At 47.0% G+C, this 25,239-nt stretch overlaps 1 protein-coding gene across 1 annotated transcript in view; it reads left to right on the plus strand.

The window, feature by feature from the left end:
- Positions 1 to 442: 442 nt before the first annotated feature.
- HEATR4 (HEAT repeat containing 4) overlaps positions 443 to 25,239 on the plus strand; it is a 54,208-nt gene continuing 29,411 nt past the window's right edge. Inside the window, exons 1-5 of the mRNA XM_066344203.1 lie at positions 443 to 1,323; positions 3,401 to 3,591; positions 14,729 to 14,869; positions 20,232 to 20,417; positions 22,060 to 22,203. Of these exons, the coding sequence (XP_066200300.1) occupies positions 443 to 1,323; positions 3,401 to 3,591; positions 14,729 to 14,869; positions 20,232 to 20,417; positions 22,060 to 22,203 (1,543 nt within the window). The remainder of the gene's footprint in view (positions 1,324 to 3,400; positions 3,592 to 14,728; positions 14,870 to 20,231; positions 20,418 to 22,059; positions 22,204 to 25,239) is intronic.

Below are 25,239 nucleotides of genomic sequence, written 5' to 3' on the forward strand. Positions count from 1 at the left end.
AGTTGATGCTTCCAGCTCCTCCTCCCTTCTTTCTCTCTCCCTCTCTGTCTCCCTCTCTCTCCCTCTCTCTGTCCTCTCTAAAAATGAATAAATAAAATAAAATAATAAAATTAAAAATTAAAAAAAAAAAAGAAAAAGAAAAGCAGTAATCCCTCATAAGGAGACAAGGGGCTAAGCTTTGGGGACAAGTGTGAGATTGGAAGGATCTGATACAAGGAATATTTAGAATGTTGCACCTTTTCTTTCTTTTGTCCTTCTAATTCACACTACTCTCCCCCTCCTCCCATCTATCTTCCGAGTTCATTTCTTTCTGTATAGCTATGGGTTACCGATTTCTGTTGACCTAGAGCTCTCACCAGCTCCTCTCATCCCTTGAACAGGTTCTGCCCCAGGTTCTGCCTCTGGACCAGGCAGTGCGGAAGGAAGCATTTGCTGGAAAACGATGGCCAGGACCCCAAAGGGAAAGACCTTTTCCCCTCACTGTCTCCATCAGTCACTCCCCCCACGGCTGCAGTGGGGCATGGTTTTCTCCTACATCCCTCCCGGAAACCAGGGGTGTGCCTCTGTCTCCAGCGTGCCTCCCGGGTTCCCCTTCAGCCCACAGTACTGTGCACACCGCAAGAACCAATATTTGAAAAAGGCCGCTTCAAACCTTACCTTCTCTCAGGAGGTGGTGTGGCAGCGAGGGCTACCCAGCATTCCTTACCACCAATACAGCTTTACCCACCTTTACAACACAGATGGCATCATCCAACCTCCTCGCAGCGGGAAGGCCCGACCTGAGAAACCTGCCCGCTCCAAGGTTTGGGGTTCTTCAGGTCCCTCTGGGAGAGTCAGCTCCCAGGCTATGAAAACAGAAAGCTCTGTCAGTCCTAAGAAGAAGCTGAAGAAGCTGAAGTCAGTCAGCACAGTCCAGGAAACACCTCACCCTCTCATCCTGGATCCCTGCAGGGATCCAGAAATGCTGAGTCTGTCACTTCCTCCAGAGATGAGCCTGGAGAAGAGGGAAGCCTGGCTTCCACCCCACGAGAAGGAGGCCAGAGCCTGGGAGGCTGTCGTGCTGGAAAAGCTGAACAAGCGCACCGCCCGATGGATCCAGAACAAGCGTCCTCTAAGACCTGGGGTAGCCCCCAACAAGTGGCAGAGCTTCTTGCACCAGCAATATGACTGGAGCCACATCCGGGATGAGCTCACTTCTGCCAGTGACCTGGAGCTCTTGAAACAGCTGGAGGAAGAAGAGACGGCAGAGTTTGAGGATCGAAGTGTCATCCTGCCCACCCCGAAAAAACAGGAGTCAGAGCTGCTGCTTCCTGTTTATTATAGGTAGACTGGCTGGGCCTCAGACATGTCCTGGGAGGGCCTACACTCTCCTATCAACCTCTTGTGTTTTCCACTGCCAACCTGCTCTCCGCATCTCTGTACAGTAAGGTTTTTCAGCCTCGGCACTACTGACATTCTGGGTTGGGCAATTCTTCGTTGTAGGGGCTACTCTGTGTATTATAGGATGTTTAGCAGCATTCCTCTGGATGTCACTGGCCCTCTCCAGTTGTGACAACCAAAGATGTCTCCAGACATGTCCCCTTGATCACTCCCTTTTTAAATCCACTGCCTTTCAAGGGTTCTCAGCCCTTCCCTCTCTACTGAGCCAGTTACTATCCAGGTGCTCCCAGAAATGTGTCCGTGGTGAGAATAAGGAAGGCAGAGCCCTCGTGGCTCTGAGGTTTGGTCCTGCCTCCCTGTGAATAAGGAGTTAGCATGTCACTGACTCAAAAACTGACTGGCAGCAGGACAGAGAAGTAAAGAACCTGAGAGAAGGGGATAGCTGTGCATTTCTCAGCTTGCTTCCTTCTCATTTATAGGTAGAGGGAAGACTGGAGGTATTTATAATATCTCCGATTCCCAAAAGAGTAAGTGGAAACTTATTTATTTATTTATTTATTTATTTATTTATTTATGTATTTATTTATTAGAAAAATATAAATTGCACCTGACCAGGAGGTGGTGCAGGAGATAAGAGTGTCAGCCTGGGACGTTGAGGACCCAAGTTTAAAACCTGAGGTTGCCGGCTTGAGCGTGGGCTTGCCAACTTGAATGCAGCATCGCCAGATTGAGTGTAGGATCATATACATGATCCCATGATCACTGGCTTGAGCCCAAGGTCGCTTGCTTGATCAAGGGGAAAGTAGCTTGGCTGGAGCCCCCCCCCCACCAAGGAACATATGAGAAAGCATTCAGTAAACAACTAAGGTGCCGCAACAAGTTGATGCTTCTCATCTCTCTCCTTCCTGTCTGTCTGTCCCTTTCTCTACCTCTCTCTAAAAAAAAAGAAAGAAAGAAAAATATAAATTGCAATCCCACTACTTTCCAGTTACTCTGCAAAGTCCTAGGAATGCAACGTAAATGAAATAGACACGGACCTATCCTTAGGGCATTTACAGTCCGCCCACTGGGATGGACAGACATTAAATAATCACACACATAATAAATTGAGGTAATGTAGGAGGTGGGTTTCCTTCCCCAAATCCATACAACCTCTAAGGGCACCAATGTTAAAGAAGGGTAATGCTAGGAGGATGGTCACTTTACGGAGCTGTCCAGTGGCTGCAGAAGGGTGGCTCCACCAGGGGAGAGGGAAGGTAGCTGCAGACAGGTACTTCTGGCAGCTCCATATTCAACTGTCACCTTGGAAGCAAGGCCGATGGTTAAAGACAGGTGTTCTTTAAGTGCTTGTGTGTGTATGAGCTGAGCTTAAAAAGGAAAGGGCCTGACCTGTGGTGGCGCAGTGGATAAAAGCGTCGACCTGGAATGCTGAGGTCGCTGGTTCGAAACCCTGGGCTTGCCCAGTCAAGGCACATATGGGAGTTGATGCTTCCTGCTCCTCCCCCTCTTCTCTAAAATGAATTAAAAAAAGAAAAAGAAAAAAAACTCGCCCTGGCCGGTTGGCTCAGTGGTAGAGCGTCGGCCTGGCATGCAGGAGTCTCAGGTTCGATTCCCGGCCAGGGCACACAGGAGAAGTGCCCATCTGCTTCTCCACCCCTCCCCCTCTCCTTCCTCTCTGTCTCTCTCTTTCCCTCCCGCAGCCCAGCCGAGGCTCCACTGGAGCAAAGTTGGCCCAGGCACTGAGGCCTCTGCCTCAGGCACTAGAATGGCTCTGGTTGCAGCAGAGCAACACCCCAGATGGGCAGAGCATAGCCCCCTGTTGGGCATGCCGGGTGGATCCCAGTCAGGCGCATGCGGGAGTCTGTCTGACTGCCTCCCCGTTTCCAACTTAAGAAAAATACAAAAAAAAAAAAAAAAAAAAAAAAAAAAGGAAAGGGAGTGAGCTGTGGATCTGGTGGAAGGATGAGGCCCATCTCCTACCTTTCTTCCTTCTCTCCTTCCCTCTCTCACTCCTGCCAAGATTGCCCAATTATTTGCCACAAGCACAGAGAGTGGAAACTATGTTCTTCAACAATAAGGCCACTGAGGCTTTCAAAGGGAAGAGGACCGTCCGCCAGCGACCAAAGCAGAGATACTTACGGCGAGTGACTCCCTGCACTGGAAAGTTTGCTTACTCCACCAACAACACCTTTGAACAGGATATTTACTTTGGTAATAGAGCTGGGCCCTGTGGGTGGGAGCTGAGGTAGACAGGGAACGGGGAGGTGGAAGGGAGCTGGAGGATGAAATAGCCATGGGTGAATGAATGAGGCCCTGGATGACCCAGGTGTTTATGTAAATTCCCTGGTTACTTGCACAGGAGCTGTTTAGTTTTTTTGCCAGGAGGGTTGGGGGAGGGCCAATATCAGGTGGGGAGAAAACTGTTCTCCCTCTTCCCCCTTTCTCTATCCCTCTATCTTATGAAGGAGGCAGTGGAGGGTGGGATTGTAAAGCAAACAAGATTTGGCTTTGTGAACAACCCACCTCTCTCTTTATCTCTCTCTCTCTTTTTTTTAAGTGACAGTAGGAGAGCAGAGGCAGAGACAGACTCCCACATGCAACTGGACTGGGATCCACCCAGCAAGCCCACTAGGGGGCAATGCTTTACTCACCTGGGGACCTTGCTTTGTTGCTTAGCAACCCTGAGGTGGAGGCCATGGAGTCATCCTCAGTGCTTGGGGCCAACTCGCTCCAATTGAGCCATGACTGCAGGAGAGGGAGAGAGAGAGAGAGAGAGAGAGAGAGAAAGAGAGAAAGAGAAAGAAAGAAAAGCAAGAGGGGGAGGAGTAGAGAAGCAGATGGGTGCTTCTCCTGTGTGCCCTGACAGGGAATCAAACCCGGGAAATCCACATGCCAGGCTGATGCTCTACCACTAAGCCAACCAGCCAGAACCCCTACCTCTCTCAATATACACCCTTCTCCCTGCTCTCATTTTGAGATATTACCCCAGTGGGGGAATATCTGTATTGGAGAAAAGAAATCACAGGCTTTTGAGTCAGGCAGAACGGAGTTTAAATCCTGGCTTAACCTCTTCCTACTGTTGAATCAGAACAGCAAGAAACAGATATTTTGCCACACAATTAAGTAGCCAAATTAAGGAGTCTTTATTTTAAAGCCGGCAACTGGGTGGAGACCTAAGTCATTCAAATCATGTGGCCCTGAACACAGTTTGAGGCTAGCTTTTAAAAAAGACAAAATTACACACTGATTAGGGAATGGGAAGGAGGGGAAGCCTAGCAGTAAAACAAAGCAGTGAAGCAAGCTCTTTTACAATGTTTATCTATAAGATTAATTCAGGGAGAAACATTCTGGGAACATGTGCAACCTTGCGGAACTATCCCAAGACCACAGCCTGGGAAACTAGCCTCAAGGCCAGGGGTAGCGTCTTTTAGAAAAAAGTAAGTTCTGCTGAAAGTCTCTTTGTTTTAGAGAAAGTAAGTTCTGCTGAAAGTTATTTATCCTAAGAGACTTTTCTTTTTATTTATTTATTTACTTACTTTTTTTTTTTTTTACAGAGACAGAGAGTGAGTCAGAGAGAGAGATAGACAGGGACAGACAGACAGGAACGGAGAAAGAGATGAGAAGCATCATCAATCATTAGTTTTTCATTGCGTGTTGCAACACCTTAGTTGTTCATTGATTGCTTACTCACATGTGCCTTGACTGCAGGCCTTCAGCAAACTGAGCAACCCCTTGCTGGAGCCAGCAACCTTGGGTCCAAGCTGGTGAGCCTTGCTCAAACCAGATGAGCCCACACTCAAGCTGGTGACCTCGGGGTCTCGAACCTGGGTCCTTCCGCATCCCAGTCCGATGCTCTATCCACTGCGCCACCGCCTGGTCAGGCGAGACTTTTCTTTTCTACATTTCATTCCCTACTGGTTTTAATTAAATTTTAATCAAATCATTGATTCATTTTCATTGCCATCTTCTTGTATAGGTGTATATGACTTCTGATTACTATTCATTTTTTTTTTTTTTTTTTTTTTTTTTTGCATTTTTCTGAAGCTGGAAACAGGGAGAGACAGTCAGACAGACTCCCGCATGCGCCCGACCGGGATCCACCCGGCACGCCCACCATGGGGCGACGCTCTGCCCACCAGGGGGCGATGCTCTGCCCATCCTGGGTGTCGCCATGTTGCGACCAGAGCCACTCTAGCGCCTGAGGCAGAGGCCACAGAGCCATCCCCAGCGCCCGGGCCATTTTTGCTCCAATGGAGCCCCGGCTGCGGGAGGGGAAGAGAGAGACAGAGAGGAAGGTGCGGCGGAGGGGTGGAGAAGCAAATGGGCGCTTCTCCTGTGTGCCCTGGCCAGGAATCGAACCCGGGTCCTCCGCACGCTAGGCCGACGCTCTACCGCTGAGCCAACCGGCCAGGGCCTGATTACTATTAATTTGATAGAGTTTATTCTCTCTTGAATAAACCTACAACCTGCACAAACTTTCTGCAACTTACACAAACTTTCAACTTTTATGAACTTCCTTATCTATTTAGAAATAACTAGATTTTATAACAGTTTACTTTTTTCTTTCAGTAGTACCTTTATACTTTAAATTTTTTATTATTAAAACAATATAATTCCTTTCTAATTAATTAGAATTCTGAATTTCCAAAAACCTTAACCTTCAGTGAGGACTGTCAGTAATAAGTAATTCTTTTTTAATATATACTTTTTTTGGAGGTGTCTTTTTTCTAAGTAGCCTATTAGACACATGACCAATATTTATAGGTTATTCTATAGAGGCAGCTATGAGCACATATATGCTTTTTATTTACCTTGTAGCTTCTCTCCTTACTAAGGGACTTACACCCTTTTCTGTATGACTCGTAGCAGCACATGTATTAAACCTTAAGATGACTTGTTCTGGCTTTGACCTTAGTTTCCCTCCCTTCCCAAAGTTCAATTATGAGTCCCACGGCGAGGTTCCTCAGGCTTCTGCTGTGCATGGACCAGCCAGCTTCCGGTTTATGGCTGGAGCAGGGCATGTTGTCCTTCTCAGGGTCAACTTACAGGGGTTGGTGGAATCCATCTGAACCGTCCATGAGGGGGTCTCCAAGGCAGCTTAGGTAAAAGGGGTGTTGCCTTGCCTAATACAATTTTATACCGGGTAAATCCTGCCTGGTTGGGTGTGCATTTAGCTTTCAGCAGAATTAGGGGGAATAAGTTGGCCCAGTTTTTACCAGTTTTTAGAATGAATTTGGTCAGGACTTCTTTCAAGAATTCGATTTATTCTTTTGATTTATCCTGAACTCTGAGGTCTGTAAGCACAATGTAACTTTTAATTAATGTTGAGGGCCTTTCCTACTAGCTGTGAGACCTTAGACACAAATGCAGGCCTATAATTAGACCCAATATTAATGGGCAAGCTAAACCTGGGAATAATTTCATACAGCAACTTCTTAATGACTGTTACTGCAGTCTCTCATTTCTAGTAGGGAAAGCTTCTACCTAACCTGAAAAGGTGTCAATAATGACGAATAGGCACTTATATCCCTGTGCTGGTGGCTTTACTTCCGTAAAATCTATCTCCTAATGTTCACCTGGGAAAGCTACTCTTTCCCTATTTCTCTTTACAACTTTCCTATTTTGTTTAGCATTTACTTGAGCACAGAGTCAACAGTTGGACACCATGCTTTCTATAATAGATTCTAAACCTGGAAAATAGTAATTTTTCTTAAAGAATTCTCTTAGCTTAGTTTGGCCTAGATGAGTAGCTTGATGTTTGATAATCAAGCTAGCTGGCTGATAATCTCTCTGCCTAGGGCTTCAGGTAAGAAGGGGCTTTTGTCTGGCAACTCTAACCACCCTTCTTTATTTCTAGACATTCCTGTTCTTTTGGCAAAATCCTCTTCTAGTTGGTTATAAAAAGGTGTCTGGCAACAAGAATTCTGGTAAAGTCACTAAGATTTCTAAAGGCCCTACTGGTTTTAGGGCTACTTCTTTGGCTGCTTGATCAGCTGCCCGATTTCCTTTTGCCTCTATTCAGTCCCCTTTCTGGTGTCCTGGGCAATGAATGAGGGCTACAGTCTCTGATAACCAAATGGCTTCTAATAAGGCTAAAATTTCTTCTTTGTTTTTAATGTCCTTACTAGCAGACATCAAAAATTCTCTCTCATATTGATAGATTGCTGCATGAACATGAGCAGTAGCAAAAGCATACCTACTGTCAGTGTATTGACCTTCTTTCCTTTGGCCCACCTTAACACCTGGGTGAGAGCAAAAAGTTCTGCCCTCTGAGCCGCGGTCCCGTGGGGCAAGGCTTGGGCCTATATGGTCTTATCAAGAGTCATTCCAGCTTCTCCAGCATGTCGAACCCCTTCTAGGACAAAATTGCTGCCATCTGTGAATAGCTGTTCTTCCACATTAAATAGGGGTACATCAGCAATTTGAACAGAGTCTAGCACTTCAGAGCAGTCATGCAAGGAGATGCTTGGATCCCCGTCAGGCATCAGGCATCAGGCTTGCCGGGTTGATAGCTTGCGTCTGGACAAACTTAATTTGAGGCTGATCTATGAGCAGAGCCTGATACTGCATGATCCCAGCATTAGACATCTACCTTTCTAGAGTTCCTCTAAGCAAAGTCTCTACTGCATGTGGGGATGTCAGGAACAGTTCTTGCCCCATGGTTAATTTATCTGAGTCTCTCACTAGTATGGCAGTGGCCGCTATGGCTCTGAGACAGTTTGGCCATCCAGATGCAACAGGGTCCAGCTGCTTGGAGAGGTAAGCAGTAGGCCTGCGCCACAGCCCTAGCGTTTGGGTTAAAACCTCTTTCACTATTCCCAGCTCTCATGAACAAAGAGCTGGAAAGGCTTGGTAATGTCTGGCAAAGCCGGGGCAGGGGCCTCAGTCAGGGCCTTTTTGAGGGTCTCAAAAGCTTCTTGCTCCTTATCTATACAAATTAACTCTTGGATTCCTGCTGTACAGGAGTATAAAGGCTTGGCTATCTTTGCATACCTAAGGATCCACAACCTGAAGTATCTAACTGCCCTGAGAAATTCTTGGACTTTTCTCTTGCTAGTGGGGGTTGGGATCCGAAGGATTGCCTCTATACGACTGGAGGAGAGAGTGTGCTTCCCCACCTCAATGTGGGAGCCTAGATTGGTCACCTTGGAAGTGCAGAGTTGTGCCTGTTTAGCTGACACTTGATACCCCAGAGCCTGCAGTGTTTGTAAAAGACCCTTAGTGGCTGTCCAGCAGCTAACCTCCATTTCCACAGCTAGAAGCAAATCATCTACGTACTGCAGCCGCGTGCACTCCGGATGTTCCTGGCAGAAGGTGAGCAGGTCCTGATGTAATGCTTCATCAAAGAGGCTCTGTGAGCCTGACCAGGCGGTGGTGCAGTGGATAGTGTCGGGCTGGGATGCAGAGGACCCAGGTTCGAGACCCTGAGGTCACCAGCTTGAGCGCGGGCTCATCTGGTTTGAGCAAAAGCTCACCAGCTTGGACCCAAGGTCACTGGCTCGAGCAAGGGGTTACTCGGTCTGCTGAAGGCCCGTGGTCAAGGCACATATGAGAAAGCAATCAATGAACAATTCAGGTCTCACAGCGAAAAACTGATGATTGATGCTTCTCATCTCTCTCCATTCCTGTCTGTCTGTCCCTGTCTATCCCTCTCTCTGACTCTTTCTCTGTCCCTGTAAAAAAAAAGGGGGGGGGGAGGGTTGGTGAATTCTTGAAGCCCTGTGGCAATGTGGTCCAGGATAGTTGTCCTGAAATGCCTGCCTCTGGGTCATTCCACTCGAAGGCAAAGATGGGCTAACGTACAGGGGCCAGGGGAATACTGAAGAAAGCATTTTTTAAATCAAAGACTGTGTAAAATTTCAAGTCTGGTGACAGTAGGCTTAAGAGAGTGTAGGGGTAAGCACAGTTGGGTGTATTGTCTCAACCTGCTTATTTACATCCCGTGAGTCCTGAACTGGATGATAGTCCTTGGTACCTAGCTTCTGAACAGGCATTAAAGGCAAGGAACAAGAATACCAGCTTCTAATCGTCTCTAAACATGGGGGGGGGGGGGTGTATTCCCTTTTTAGCTTCCTTTGACACAGGGTATTGTTTCACCCGTATGGGGATGGCACTTGCAGTAAGCTGAACAACTACTGGGGCTTGATGCTTTGCAAGCTCAGGTGGGTTGGTTTCCGCCCAAATTGAAGGTAATCTATGCTGTAAGTCTGTTAAATAGTCATTTGAAACTTCTTGTTCTTCCTTAGTATCTACATTTAATAGATATTCCTGCCTGACCAGGCGATAGCGCAGTGGATATTCCTGTCTGACCAGGCAATAGCGCAGTGGATAGAGTATTGGACTGGGATGTGGAGGACCCAGGTTCGAAACCCCGAGGTCACCAGCTTGAGCGAGGGCTCATCTGATTTGAGCAAAAAGCTCACCAGCTTGGACCCAAGGTCACTGGCTCGAGCAAGGGGTCACTCGGTCTGCTGTAGCCCCCCTCCCCCCCGTCAAGGCACATATGAGAAAGCAATCAATGAACAACTAAGGTGTCGCAACGAAGAATTGCTTCTCATCTCTCTCCCTTCCTGTCTGTCCCTATCTGTCCCTCTCTCTGTCTCTCTCTGTCTCTGTCACAAAAAATAAAATAAATAGATATTCCCTGACAAAGGGCAAGTGAACATAAGCCACACCTTGCTATCAGCCTCAGCGTGGAATCCAGCAGAGTTATGACTAAAAGAGATGGTAGCCTTCAGTTTTCTTAACAAGTCTCTTCCAAGTAAAGGATAAGGACAGTTCGGAATGACCAGAAAGGAATGGGTGACAGTATTGTCTCCTAAGTTGACAGTCCGCCATGAAGTCTGTGGACAAAGAATCGAATTCCAGGTAGCACCTTGTATGGGTACTTGCTCCCCTGAGAGCAGTCAGAGGGGGCAGTGAGAACAGAGTGAGAAGCTCCGGTGTCAATGAGGAAGTCTACCAGGTAGCCCCCTACTTGTAAAGTTACCTTGGGCTCCTGGGGGCTAACAGGTATGGAGCCCTGGCCCCGTTAGTCCTCGCTTAGATTAAGGACTCTTGGGGTCTGCTATGACTTTCCTTTTAGCTTTGGAGAGTCTTTAATGTCCTTCTTCTTTACAATAAGCGCACTGATTTCTGCTTAACTTAGGCTTCCCTTTCTTTTTGTTCTGGTGTTCTAAAACAGCTACAATTATTTTAGTTATCTTCTTAGTCTGTTTTCCTTGAGGGTGTCTCTATTGTTATAAACTTTCTGGGCTACTTCTAACAATTGGGAAATTACTATACCCAGGAAGCCTTCTAATTTTGTAGCTTCCTTCTAATATCTGGAGCTGACTGGGACACAAAAGCTAAGTTCACTGCCCTAGCATTTTCTGGTGCCTCAGGATCTATATAAACCCTGAAAAATTCTTGCAGTCTGAGAAAGCTGCGAGAATATCCTGAGGACCCTGAACAGCTTCTGACACCTTAGACAAATTCATGGGTTTCTTAGCAGCTCCCCTGATCTCAGCTAACAGAAACTGGTGAAAAGTGTTCAAAGCTTCCTGTCCTGCTATGTTGTTGGGGTCCCATTTAGGCCGGACAATAGGTACCACCTTCTCAAGGTGATCCCAACTGTTCCTCAGAGCTGTTTCTCCCTAGCATGACAGCTTTTCTTGCCTCTGACTTGATTCTTTCTCTCTCCTCAGTACTGAACAAGGTGTCTAAAAAGCTGCTGGCAATCGTCCCAAGTGGAGCGGTGTGTATAGTACAGATTCTAACAGTCCTGTTAGGGCCTGAGACTTATCCGAGAAAGTGGGATTCTGAGTTTTCTAATCCTATAGGTCACTTGAGGAAAAGGGGACATAAACCATGAAGGGTGGCCTCCTCCCACGGCAACCTATCAGCAGGCGGGTTTTCCCTCAGGGGCAGAATGGGTTCAGAAGAAGCAGTACTCTCTGTCTTCCCCTGGGGGTTGGCTCCAGGTATGAGGCTTGAGAAAGGCACCTCCTGAATATTCCCGAGAGACAAAGCAGAGGAGGTAGGAGGGGCTGTAGCAAGGGGGTGGCAGCCCGGATTTCTCCAGGGTGGTTTGCAAAACGGGAAGCTGTTTGGAAATGCAAATGTCCCTGGCTGACCGTGTCACTAAAACCTTTTGTCCCAATCACCTAGCTCAGCCCTTGAACCAAGAAAGAGGGTTCTTTATTAGAGCGTGCCACTGGCCAATACTGTATAGGAGAATTAGTTGGGGCACCTGGGATTCCCGGTGCCCGAGGGGGAGGCTGCAGGCACCTGAGCTGTGCGAGGAGCCGCTACACGGCACCACGCCATGGAGCCCGAGGAAGCATGGCATGGACCCTGCTGGCCCCGAACAGAATGGAGATGGCTGCGCCCAGGCTGCCGCCTTTACCTCTGCTGCAGCTGCCACTGCTCATGCTCTGCTGCAGCCCGGCCTCCCACCGCGGGTTGGTGTGCACTGGCTGCAGGGACATGGCCCGGTGATAGTATTCTAGTCTGCCTGCACTTTATCCGGGTCTAGCGATTCTTGGCTTGGCCAGTCTGCTCTAAAAGTTGGCCACTTTAATTCACAGAGAGTTTTCAATGTACCTTTAGACAATTTTTTTTTTTTTTGTATTTTTCTGAAGCTGGAAACGGGGAGGCAGTCAGACAGACTCCCGCATGCGCCCAACGGGGATCCACCCGGCACGCCCACCAGGGGGCGATGCTCTGCCCATCCTGGGCGTCGCTCTGCCGTGACCAGAGCCACTCTAGCGCCTGGGGCAGAGGCCAAGGAGCCATCCCCAGTGCTCAGGCCATCTTTTGCTCCAATGGAGCCTTGGCTGCGGGAGGGGAAGAGAGAGACAGAGAGGAAGGAGAGGGGGAGGGGTGGAGAAGCAGATGGGCGCATCTCCTGCGTGCCCTGGCCGGGAATCGAACCCGAGACTTCCGCACGCCAGGCCGACGCTCTACCACTGTGCCAACTGGCCAGGGCCCCTTTAGACAATTTTTATATTATAATCATCAGAAAATCTAATTTGAAATTCTTAAGCATACACTCAAGAAGAGTTTGACTCTTACTTTGCCCTTCCCCTATTGTTACAAACAATATTAGCACAAATGAGCTTCCTAAGCTCACGAAAGGGATCAAGAACAGAGGTTTGTGCCAGTTTCCTATAATGTCCCCCGTTGGGTTTTACCCTGGAGAACCAAAGGACAGAGAGCTTTTAGACAAAGTTTGAGGTACAAGGGAAGGGGGTGCCCCATGAGGAGCCACTCAGATGCCCGCCAGGCCACGTCCCTCATGGGAACTTAAATGCCTCTTGAAATTGGCAGGTCGGTATAAAGCCCCAACTCAGGTCAGACTACCTCTGATACTGCCCTAAGCCATGTGAGGATCGCCACAGAACCCGCAGGTTGGGGCCCACTCGGACTCCATAGTTTTCATTCTGGAGCCACAGACCGTAAACTCAGGTGCAGGCACCAGAGCTCACCATTCACGCAGGAGGTTTTGGTGTACAGACAGAGTAACAAAGCAAAAGCAAAGAACAAGATATCAGCCCGAGCAAAACCAGAGAGGGACCCTTGAAAATAAAGGTCCTTTAGGGTAGTTTGTAAAAATAAAAGTGACAAAACAAGCAGAGGGTCAAGTAAACATGAGAGAGCAAAGCCAAACGTGCGGGAAGCCCGAGGTGGAGCTTAACTCAGTCCGTGCAAATATCTTCCTGAGAGCACAAACCCCTCTGCCAAAACAAACTTCAAATTACTCTCCGCCAACGTCTTCTCCCTGGAGAGCCGACTGTGTGAGTGCGGTTGTGTCTGATCCTGGATCACAATAGTTACAGATGGCTAGCTACAAACAAACCACAGATGGAGCAAACTGCTCTGCTCACCTCCGGAGGCTTTCCTGATGACTCCAAATGGGGGGATGGGCATGCCGATTGTCTGCAGCTGAATGTTGGCCAGACAGAAAAGGCCAGCAGGACCCTGGGACATTGCAGGTGGCGCCTCCCCTGCTGGGTTCCATTCCAAGCTGTCAGGCCGAGGAGGCCAGTTGCCGTGTGTGGCAGAACCAAATGTGTCCAGAGGACACAATCTCGCTGTGGCCTCCAAATGTCATATTGGAACAGCGAGAAACAGACGTTTTGCCACACAATGAAGTAGCCAAACTGAGGAGTCTTTATTTTAAAGCCAGTGACCGCATGGAAACCTAAGTCATTCAAATCATGTGGCCCTGAACACAGTTTGAGGTTAGCTTTTAAAGACAAAATTACACACTGATTGGGGAATGGGGAGGAGGGGAAGCCTAGCAGTAAAACAAAGCAGTGAAACAAGCTCTTTTACTATGTTTATCTATAAGATTAATTCAGGGAACAACATTTTGGGAACATCTGCAACCTTGCAGAACTATCCCAAGGCCACAGCCTGGGAAACTAGCCTCAAGGTCAGGGGTCTTTTAGAAAAAGGAAGTTCTGCTGAAAGTGTCTCTTTGTTTTAGAGAAAGTAAGTTCCGCTGAAGGTTACTTATGCTAAGAGGCTTTCTTTTCTATTAATACATTTCACTACTAACCTTCAGCAAATTATATAATCCCTCTGAGCCTTATGTACCTCATTTATAAAACAATATTAATAAAAATGCACTTCATATAAATAGTAGACGAGAAAACATCTACAGTGCTTCTTGCCCAATGATGAGTAAATATTCACTACCTTCCCCTTCCACCTTGCTGTCCTCTAAATGCCTGGGCTTCCAGGATACATAGCCTAGGTCTGCGTGTTCCAAGCTGTTTATTCTTTCCTACCCGATCTTGTTCCTATGTTGCTATCAACTGAAAGTCTTCTTAAAGTGCATAAGAGAAATTATAATATTTATGACTGATAAGAGATGAATTAGGTAGTCCTTCATTAGCATCTAGCTTTTCACAGGGGACAATGCCTGTAAGTTAGGTTCTGCCTTGACTTACAGGCCTAAAAGAGCATGATAGTCATGAGTTCTAAGGGCTTAGAGTAGGGTGAAATGACATTGGGGGCCCTGGCTGGATAGCTCGGTTGGTTAGAGCATCATCCTGAGGCACAGAGGTTGCCAGTTCGATCCCCAGTCAGGACACAGACAGGAACAGATTGATGTTCCCTTCCTCTCTTGCTAAAGTCAATAAATAAAATTTTTTTTAAAAAATGAAAGCAAGTCTGATCATGGTGACTGAAAACCCAAGAAGAAGAAGAAAGATGCTAGTTTTTAGTCTTTCTCTTTCTTTTTCTTTCTTTCTTTCTTTCTTTGTTTCTTTCTTTCTTTCTTTCTCTCTCTCTTTCTTCCTTTCTTCTTTTCACATTTTTTTTGTCCCTTCTCATTTATTATTTCCTTATCTGTCCATAGGTAAAGTCCAGATCATCCACCAGATTGGTGGAAAAAGAGACCAAATTTTCCTGGAAAACTTCAACTGGTACAACAAACAGCTACCTAAAATTTTCCCTGAAACCCCAGAAAGGTGGACTTGCCAGCCAGTTCCGGAAGCACGTAAGCAGGAAGCTGATAATGGGTATAAAGATGGTAGTGTGGCTATTTCCTTAAGGCCCCTGTTTCCTAGGGCAGGACACCACCAGCATCTAGGGAGAGTCTCTTCCTACCAACTAAAAATCACCTCACAAAATAGTAAAATACTACCTATAACTAGGAAGAGGCTTTGTGAAGTATCCATTCAGTTAAAATCAGATAAAACTTAGGTGTAATAAGTGGTTTAGGGCCAGTAATTACTATTAATCCTTCCAGGGGAAGTTTATCAAACCCCTGATCTAGCACTCTGCCCTTTTTCCTTGGGCCGGCTCTAGCTACCACTCGGTTCCCCAGCCCACACCAGCTTCAGGCCTCAAGGGCATCCTCTGTAAGTTTCTGTTTCGCAAGTACATCATTCTTCATTCTGTAAGACAGATAAGGTTGAGGGAAGGAAACCAGCCAAGAAATGAACTTATGAAACAGAAAGTTCTCATCCTCCAAGAGACTATGTCTCCATTTCCCGTGACTCTTCTTTGCAGTGTCACTGTTCAGATGGGTCCCAGGCCTGCAGAGACCAGTAGCAGTAGTGACCCATTCTTTTTCCCACCAGCCCCAAAACCTCTGTCTCTACTGCTTTCTGGCTAGGTAACAGTCACTAGAGTAGAGATACTAATGGTGGCGGCGATGCACAGCTTCCCCCACACTCACACACCTTCTTTGTTGAGAACCAGCATTATAAAGCCGTGGGTTAAAGTCTTAGCAACTCCCTTTCTGGAGCTTCAGTTGCTGTATTAAAACTGAGACACTCTGCCCTGGCCGGTTGGCTCAGTGGTAGAGCGTCGGCCTGGCGTGCGGGGGACCCGGGTTCGATTCCCGGCCAGGGTACATAGGAGAAGCGCCCATTTGCTTCTCCACCCCCCCCCTCCTTCCTCTCTGTCTCTCTCTTCCCCTCCCGCAGCCAAGGCTCCATTGGAGCAAAGATGGCCCGGGCGCTGGGGATGGCTCCTTGGCCTCTGCCCCAGGCGCTAGAGTGGCTCTGGTCGCAGCAGAGCGAAGCCCCGGAGGGGCAGAGCATCGCCCCCTGGTGGGCAGAGCGTCGCCCCTGGTGGGCGTGCCGGGTAGATCCCGGTCGGGCGCATACGGGAGTCTGTCTGACTGTCTCTCCCCGTTTCCAGCTTCAGAAAAATACAAAAAAAAAAACAAAAAAAAAAAAACTGAGACACTCTGTTGGACTGGTGGTGGCACAGTGGATAGAGTGTCAACCTGGGGCACTGAGGTCCCAGGTACTAACCCTAAGGTCGCTGGCTAGAGTGCGGGATCATTGACATGATCCCATGGTTGCTGGCTTGAGTCCAAAGGTCACTAACTTGAAGCCCAAGGTTGCTGGCTTGAGCAAGGGGCCACTAGCTAGGCTGGGGGCCCCAGCACCACCACCATTAAGACAAAAATGAGAAGCAAGCAATGAACAACAAAAGTGCCACAGCTATGTGTTGATTCTTCTCATCTCTCTTCATTCCTGTCTCTGTCTCTGTTTCTCTCTCTCGCAAAACAAAACAAACTGAGACACTCATCATTCCTACAGCAAGACACTTTTGTGATATGTAGGTTATTTTGTGAATATATTTTATAAACCATGAAGGGTTGTACAAATTCAAGGCATTATTATTAATACACTACCTTCCCCACAAGCCAGCTCTATTCTGCATGTCCTCTACTCTGAGAAGAGGTAAATCCACAGAGACACTTGCACAACTCTGCAACTGTATTAAAAAACCACTGAATTGTATATACTTTAAAAGGATGAAATTGACAGTATTTGAATTCTATCTCAGTAAAGGTGTTATTTTAAAAAAGAAACAAAAATCCTGGCGCTCTCCCCTTCCAGGATCACACCTGGCCTTTCCCTCCCACACCCTTCTTCTTCCTCCCCGGTGCATTTTCCTGCCCATCTCTCTTTCCTAAGTCTAAGGGACCCCAGAGGACTTGCAACCAGGGCAGCAATGGGCAGCGGCAGCTTGTTCTGGACTAACCCCTGAACCTGTCCCCAAAGTCCCCTTTTCTCTAATATTCTTCCTGCACAGCCAATAAATTCTTCCTTTACTTGCTGGAAAAAAATTTTTTTTTTTTTAATCCTGAGGATCATACTGGATTTACAGAAGCTTCACCATCTATCTCATTTGCTTCATAGGCACATTTTCCCAGCAGGGCTGGACACCTGCCTTCTTTTCTCCCAGAACAAAGAACATTTAATGAGCTGATGCTGTAGGATTTTTTATGTTAAACTTGTTTTTAAAACAGTATTTGAGCCTGACCTGTGGTGGTGCAGGGGATAAAGTGTTGATCTGGAATGCTGAGGTTGCCAGTTCGAAACCCTGGGCTTGCTTGGTCAAGGCACATATGGGAGTTGATGCTTCCTACTCCCCCCCCCCCCCGTCCCTCTCTCTCGCTTTCTCTACCTCTCTATTTCCTCGCTCTCTAAAAATGAATAAATAAAATAACTTTTTTTTTCCTGAAGTGAGAAGCGAGGAGGCAGAGAGTCAGACTTCCACATGCGCCTGACCACCTGGCACGCCCACTAGGGGACGATGCTCAGCCCCTTTGGGACATTGCTCTGCTGCAACAAGAGCCATTCTAGCACCTGAGTTGGAGGCCATGGAGCCGTCAGTGCCCAGGCCAACTTTGCACCAATGGAGCCTTGGCAGCGGGAGGGGCAGTGAGAAGTAGAGAGAAAGGAGAGTGGGAAGGGTGGAGAAGCAGATGGGTGCTTCTTCTGTGTGCCCTGGCTAGGAATCAAACCAGGGACATCCACATGCCGGGCTGACGCTCTACCACTGAGCCAACCGGCCAGGGCAAAATAAAATATTTATTAAAAACAACAACAACGCAGGCCTGACCAGGCAGTGGTGCAGTGGATAAAGAATTGAACTGGGATGTGGAGGACCCAGGTTCGAAACCCCAAGGTTGCCAGTATGGGCTAAACTGGTTTGAGCAAGGTTCACCAGCTTGAACCCAAGGTTGCTGGCTCAAGCAAGGGGTCATTTGGTCTGCTGTACTCCCCTGGTCAAGGAACATATGAGAAAGCAATCAACGAGAAACTAAGGTGCCGCAATGAAGAATTGATGCTTCTCATCTCTCTCCCTTCCTGTCTGTCTGTCCCTCTCTCTGTCTCTGTCACACACACACAAAGAAAATAAAATTTTAAAAAATAAACAATGACGCGTTTGAAATTAGTAATAAACTGTATTTAAAACAAAACAAAAGAAAACAGTATTTGAAATTGACTTGGAGGGAGTAAAGTCAGACCAGTAATATAGACACACCTTCTTATTCATCTCATCTCAGGAAATATTGGATATGAAAGAATCCAGAGATAATAGAAAACTTCCTGAGTTAGCTGTGGGTAATTTTTTTCCCTCCTCATTTTGATTGAACTGAAAAACTTTAGATCTCTTTAATTAATTAATTAATTAATTTTATTTTATTTTTTTGTATTTTTCTGAAGCTGGAAACGGGGAGAGACAGTCAGACAGCCTCCCGCATGCGCCTGACCGGGATCCACCTGGCATGCCCACCAGGGGCGATGCTCTGCCCACCAGGGGGCAATGCTCTGCCCCTCCAGGGCATTGCTCTGTTGCAACCAGAGCCACTCCAGCACCTGGGGCAGAGGCCAAGGAGCCATCCCCAGCGCCCGGGCCATCTTTACTCCAATGGAGCCTCGGCTGCGGGATGGGAAGAGAGAGACAGAGAGGAAGGGGGGGGGATGGAGAAGCAAATGGGCGCTTCTCCTATGTGCCCTGGCCGGGAATCGAACCCGGGTCCCTCGCACGGCAGGCCGACGCTCTACCGGTGAGCCAACTGGCCAGGGCCTAAATCTCTTTAAAATGATAACACTCCCAAGAAACAAAGTGTACTTATTACTACATAGCCTTTAATTTCCCCCAGATTACGACAGAAAACTCTCTAGTGTGCCCAGATCATTATGGTTCCTATATAGGAAGCACAGGTTTTTATGGTACAAGTCACAAAGGCAGCATCTGTTTCTGCCAACAAAGTCACTGTGCCTTTTGTACCACAGTCAAAGGCTTGTTTCTCTGTGTGCTCCCTTTAGGTGACTTTTGATGCGAAAGGTGGCTAGTGGATGTATTTCTATCTGCCTAGCACTCAAAGGACTAGAAGTAAAATAAATGTTGGCGTTGTACATGTTTATTTCCACAGAGGTTACATAGAGATTTAAGACCTCCTCCTCACCACATCCATTTTAACTCCCTGAGCAGGGGGACACAGGAGGAACAGCTACTTCTCACTTCTGTGGGAGGGATTTCAAGGAGGTTAAGAGAAACGGGGTGTGTGTGTGTGTGTGTGTGTGTGTGTGTGTGTGTGTGTGTGTGTGTGAGAAAGAGAGAGAGAGAGAGAGAGAGAGGTGCACTGGGAGCTGACCTGTCTGGAGCTGGTGCTGTGGCTCTGCGTGTACACACCCTACACTGCAAAGGAAGGAAGCCCTGAACAGGTGGCTGGCTCTGCCCAGTGTGACCAAGCTGGGGGAGGACCATTTGGAGGTTTGGCCCTGCATGGGCATCTGAACTAAACTGCCCTGGAGTCTCACAGGACTCTGCTTACATTAAGAAGGAAATGGTATTGTCCTCCTTGCTGAAAGGAAAGAATTGATTCAGAGCAAATCGAAGCGTATTGGAGGTAGCAGTGTGGCAAGTAATGAATTTAGTCATCCGGAAATGTTTGTACCTGTTTTGCCTTCTCCTTCTCCACACAACTACTCCTCTGAGAAAGAGGCTTTCTAAACCTCACACCAGGGAACACATTAAGTCTAGAAAAAATATAACTATAACTTTTTATATAACAGTCATATTTATAAAACATTTTCTTCTAGTCTTGAATTTCCAACTGTTATTTGTGCCATTTAGGAACTACTCAGAGATGCTAAAATCTTAAAAATTTAGCAACTTGAAGCACTATTCCTCCTCCGAAATTAAAAACATTAAAAAGAAAACATAAAAAAAAAAACGTAATTAGGAATTGATGTCCAATTACACTCTAAATTGCAATATATCAAATATTGAATTTTATGAGCAAACCCTTTTACATATAAACATATTTATATTCCTGAAGATTTATTAAACTTATAAAAAGTCTTTGTAAATAGCTCAGTTTTTCTCTCCCAATCCATCCCCCATCATCGTGGCTTTATCATATCTGTAGGGCTTTTCATAGCTCCCTGTGGCACCTGCACTCAGTTCCCTGTATAATCACATCGGAGTTGGCTCTGGACAGTATTGTTTTGCCTGGTCTTAGGAATAGGGATGTGATGCCAGCTGGAACACAGGGCCGAGGGCAGTGGGGTGAGAATGCCTCATACCACCACCCTGCACAGCTTGTAGGCCCATGAGGGGAGCCCTGCGCTGGACTGCTTTGCCCACCCCAGCCAGTGAGTGTGTGGACATGCCCATTAAGCCCAGGAAGCTGAAGATGCTGGCAGAATCACTGAAGGAGGATGTAACTTGGAAAGAGGCGGTCCTGTGGAGGATGCTGCAGGAATGGAAGACTTCCTGGGCTCTGAGTAAGTGAGGAGGGGGAGGCATCCAGAAAAATCAGTATGTATTTGTTGGGGAGGAGGGTCTTCCCTTGGACTAGTGTTTCTCAGCCTTTGAAAATCCATTCTTTTCTTTTAAGACATAAAAGTCTGGTCGCCTCATCAAGGTTAGACTAGGCCTTTCACACAGCACTAGTTGACATGTATCTGGATGCTTTTTGCATGAACGAATTTTATTTCGGTAATTCGTGGAAACTCACTAGGTGATAACTCTTCACAGGCAGGGACCCTAATTTACTGACCTCTGAAACTTTATATTCAATAAAGAATGCATGAAGGGCCTGACCAGGCAGTGGCACAGTGACTAGAGCATCGGACTGGGATGCCGAGGACCCAGGTTTGAGACCCCGAGGTCGCCAGCTTGAGCGCGGGCTCATCTGGTTTGAGCAAAAGCTCACCAGCTTGGACCCAAGGTCGCTGGCTTGAGCAAGGGGTTCCTTGGTCTGCTGAAGGCCCACGGTCAAGGCACATATGAGAAAGCAATCAATGAACAATTCAGGTCTCGCAGCGAAAAACTGATGATTGATGCTTCTCATCTTTCTCCATTCTTGTCTGTCTGTCCCTGTCTATCCCTCTCTCTGACTTACTCTCTGTCTCTGTAAAAAAAAAAAAAAAAGAATTCATGAAGGGAAGGATGAAATATGCTGCCCAAGCAATGAAAATATAATGATCAAAAGAAACAGTTGTCTGTGGTATATACAAGCCCTCTCCAAAATTCCTTTGTGGAGTTGGGATTATCATGTATCTACATAGCCTTCAGAGATATGGGAGTCTGAGTGCCTGGGGCAGAGTTAGGGCCTAGCAAGAGCTGTCGAAAGCTTCAAGATTTGAGGACTCAGGGGCTGCTCTGCCTCTCAGAACATAAGAAACAATTTAGTTTAGTGCAGGGAAAAGAGAGGTGATCCATTTCGTAAACTGGATCAGATAAACAAAATAGGGTTGAAAAAGAGACACTGAGTAAAAACTACTGCTAGGGAGCAGCTTCAGATAGTGAGATCACTGAAATAATAGCTTGATTCCTACAAAGAACAGTTAGTAATAAAATGAAGAAGATCTTGAAAGCTGGATGCAGGAGACCTCAAAGGCAAGGAAACCTGATGATAACTTGCTAGGTAGTTTGCTAAACTTTGTCTAGTTAATTCATTTACTACTCAGTCACTCAACATGGTAGATTCTAGTATTATTCCCATTTTGCAAATGAAAAATCTCAAGCTCAGACCAGTTAAATAACTTAGCCAAGGTCACACAGCTAATAACTGTGATTTCAAACCAGGTATGTCTGATAACAAAGTGCCCTTAATCTCTTATGTTTTATTTTCCCTTTTATCTTCCAGATGGTAACAATGAAGAGTTATTTAAGCAAAGGGAGACAGGATATAGGATGAGAGAGGGGGGACTCACCCTATTGTTTGAGAACTGACCTAAAGAGTACATGGATCATCAGAGAAATAACTTCCCTAAGGGTCCCATTTCTGAGGCCCTTTATTTTCCTGAGCCAGTGTTTTGCTTGAATTGTCCTGGAGGGAAGGAGACTTCTTGTCACCTCCTGCAGTACGGTATCTCACCGGAACCAGCTGGTTCTACTCTCTTTTCCCTCCTTGCACCACAGTCATCGAGTGGCACCATAAGACAGTGGAGGGCCTGCTGCGGAGCTTGATGGACATGCATGACGACGTTCGGATCGAAGCCATCGTCACCTGTGCCACAGCTGCTTTAGAACGGTCCCGGATTGCCGTCAGCCAGGGAGACTCAGGTGAGAGCCAGCACTGGACTGCTCGAGAATACTACAGGCAGTTTCCCCTCCTATCTGAGAGTAGAACGCTCATCTGAAACCCTCTGTGAGCCAAAGCAAAGAGTCATCCTCCACTTTCTGGAAGTTTGCATGGGCCACTTTGCTTTTATGGAAGACCAACATTAGTACGGTAACGGCTTTTTTCATAATGCAGAAATCCTCTTCACATTTCTTTCAGTTAGCAAAAACAGGTATGATACAGAATTGTAATCTACCAAGGAGCTGGTTCAACAGGACCCAGGACACAGATGATGGCAACTAGAAAGGCTACTGGAAAGACATAAAACCAACTGACACTTGTCCCTCAAGCACCCTCTCCTGTATCACCTTTTTTGTGAAGCCGGGGCGGGCTGACACCTTTTCTTTCTCTGCTGCTGATAGCATCCTAGTATTAATCACTCTATCCTAATTGTCTGTTTACTTTTCTTTTTAAAAAAGACTTTATTCAATTTTCAAGAGGAGAGAGAGAGAGAGAGAAGGGGGAGGAGCAGGGAGCATCAACTCCCATATGTGCCTTGACCAGGCAAGCCCAGGGTTTCGAACTGGCAACCTCAGTGTTCCAGGTCAATGCTTTATCCACTGCGCCACCACAGGTCAGGCTCTGTTTACTTTTCTGCTATCTCTAGCAGACAAGGAATTCCGTAAGGGTAGGGCCTCATGTTAGCTCTGCAAAGTTGCCAGGTTTTTAAAGTTTTATTTAACTTATTTCCTGTCTGTTGAGTTCCAGATATGGGCATTATTCCTCCAAGTTTTGAAATTTGCTGCTCCCTCTGCTGAAAAATTCTTTTTTATTTTTTTTATTTTTTATGACAGAGACAGAGTCAGAGGGACAGATAGGGACAAACAGACAGGAAGGAGAGAGATGAGAAGCATCAATTCTTCTTTGCGGCACTTTAGTTGTTCATTGATTGCTTTCTCATATGTGCCTTGACGGGGGGGGGGGGGGGGCTACAGCAGAGTGAGTGACCCCATGCTCAAGCCAGTGACCTTGGGCTCAAGCTGGTGAGACTTTCTCAAACCAGATGAGCCCGCGCTCAAGCTGGCGACTTCAGTGTCTTAAACCTGGGTCCTCCGCATCCCAGTCTGATGCTCTATCCCAGGGGTTGGGAAACTTTTTGGCTGAGAGAGCCATGAACGCCACATATTTTAAAATGTAATTCTGTGAGACCCATACAACAACCCGTGTACGTTATGCATTATCCAATAAAAATTTGGTATTGTGCCCTGGCCGGTTGGCTCAGTGGTAGAGCGTCGGCCTGGCGTGCGGAAGTCCGAGGTTCGATTCCTGGCCAGGGCACACAGGAGAGGCACCCATCTGCTTCTCCACCCCCCCTCCTTCCTCTCTGTCTCTCTCTTCCCCTCCTGCAGCCGAGGCTCCATTGGATGGCTCCTTGGCCTCTGCCCCAGGCGCTAGAGTGGCTCTGGTCGAAACAGAGTGACGCCCCGGAGGGGCAGAGCATCGCCCCCTGGTGGGCATGCCGGGTGGATCCCGGTCGGGCGCATGTGGCAGTCTGTCTGACTGCCTCCCCATTTCCAGCTTCAGAAAAATACAAATAAAAAAATAAATATTCAATTAAAAAAAAAATTGGTATTGTCCCGGAAGACAGCTGTGATTGGCTCCAGCCACCTACAACCATGAACATGAGCGTTAAGAAATGAATGGATTGTTTTTTTTTTTTTTTTTCTTTTTTGTTTTTTTTTTCTTTTTTTTTTTTCTGAAGCTGGAAACAGGTAGAGACAGTCAGACAGACTCCCGCATGCGCCCGACCGGGATCCACCCGGCACGCCCACCAGGGGCGACGCTCTGCCCACCAGGGGGCGATGCTCTGCCCCTCCGGGGGCGTCGCTCTGCGGTGACCAGAGCCACTCTAGCGCCTGGGGCAGAGGCCAAGGAGCCATCCCCAGCGCCCGGGCCATCTTTGCTCCAATGGAGCCTTGGCTGCGGGAGGGGAAGAGAGAGACAGAGAGGAAAGCGCGGCGGAGGGGTGGAGAAGCAAATGGGCGCTTCTCCTGTGTGCCCTGGCCGGGAATCGAACCCGGAAGAAATGAATGGATTGTAATACATGAGAATGTTTTATATTTTTAACATATTTTAATTAAAGATTTGTCTGCGAGCCAGATACAGCCATCAAAAGAGCCACATCTGGCTCGCGAGCCAAAGGTTCCCGACCCCTGCTCTATCCACTGCGCCACCGCCTGGTCACGCTGCTGGAAAATTCTTTCTCTCTTCACCTGAGTCTCTTCTATGCCAGACCTTAAATTTCCAGCTAAGGTGTCACCTCTGAGGATTCTTCCCTGCCTCACCACCCAGACATGGTTTGGTGCCCCTGTTGTATCGGTGTCCACACATATACATTTTTTTATGATAACTGCTTATATCCTTGGGTGTCAAGTGGGATGATATGTTTTCTGTGCCTGGCACATAGAGAAAACCTTCAATAAGCAGCAACAGATATTATAACCTTACCCCCAAATCTTCCACATACAGACCTATGCCTTTCAAATGATGCCTTTCACATGTCCTAGGTTTCTAGGTTTTGATTCACCTTGTTTCCTCCCCTCACCTTCCAAAAGAAAATGATCCACTCATTTCTTGAAGTATCCAGCTGACTGCTATCTATTCCCCTAAAATAACACTATTTCCATCTAGGTCATCCTTAACAGGTGGTATAGTGGTCTGCCGCGGTAGTACAAAGGACAGATTAGAAATCCTAAAGTCTTAGTCACAGGTCCAGCTCCTCTGAGCTTCAAATCCTTATCTATAAAATGAGGATAGTTGTGGACAAAAGGTTAATAAAACCCTTCTCCTTAATTAAATGCTTCCCTATAACCCTGCTAACCTAATAAGGATAGAGACTATCTTTATAGATAGTAGTGTTTATGATAAAAATTAACTGTGATTGACCAATTATATTTGGACTGGGAAGAACTATAAATGAAATATAAATACCTCAAGGAGCACCTTCCTGTCGACTTCCATGATTGCTGTGACTTACA

This window comes from Saccopteryx leptura, chromosome 6, assembly GCF_036850995.1.
Source record: "Saccopteryx leptura isolate mSacLep1 chromosome 6, mSacLep1_pri_phased_curated, whole genome shotgun sequence".
NCBI lineage: Eukaryota > Metazoa > Chordata > Mammalia > Chiroptera > Emballonuridae > Saccopteryx > Saccopteryx leptura.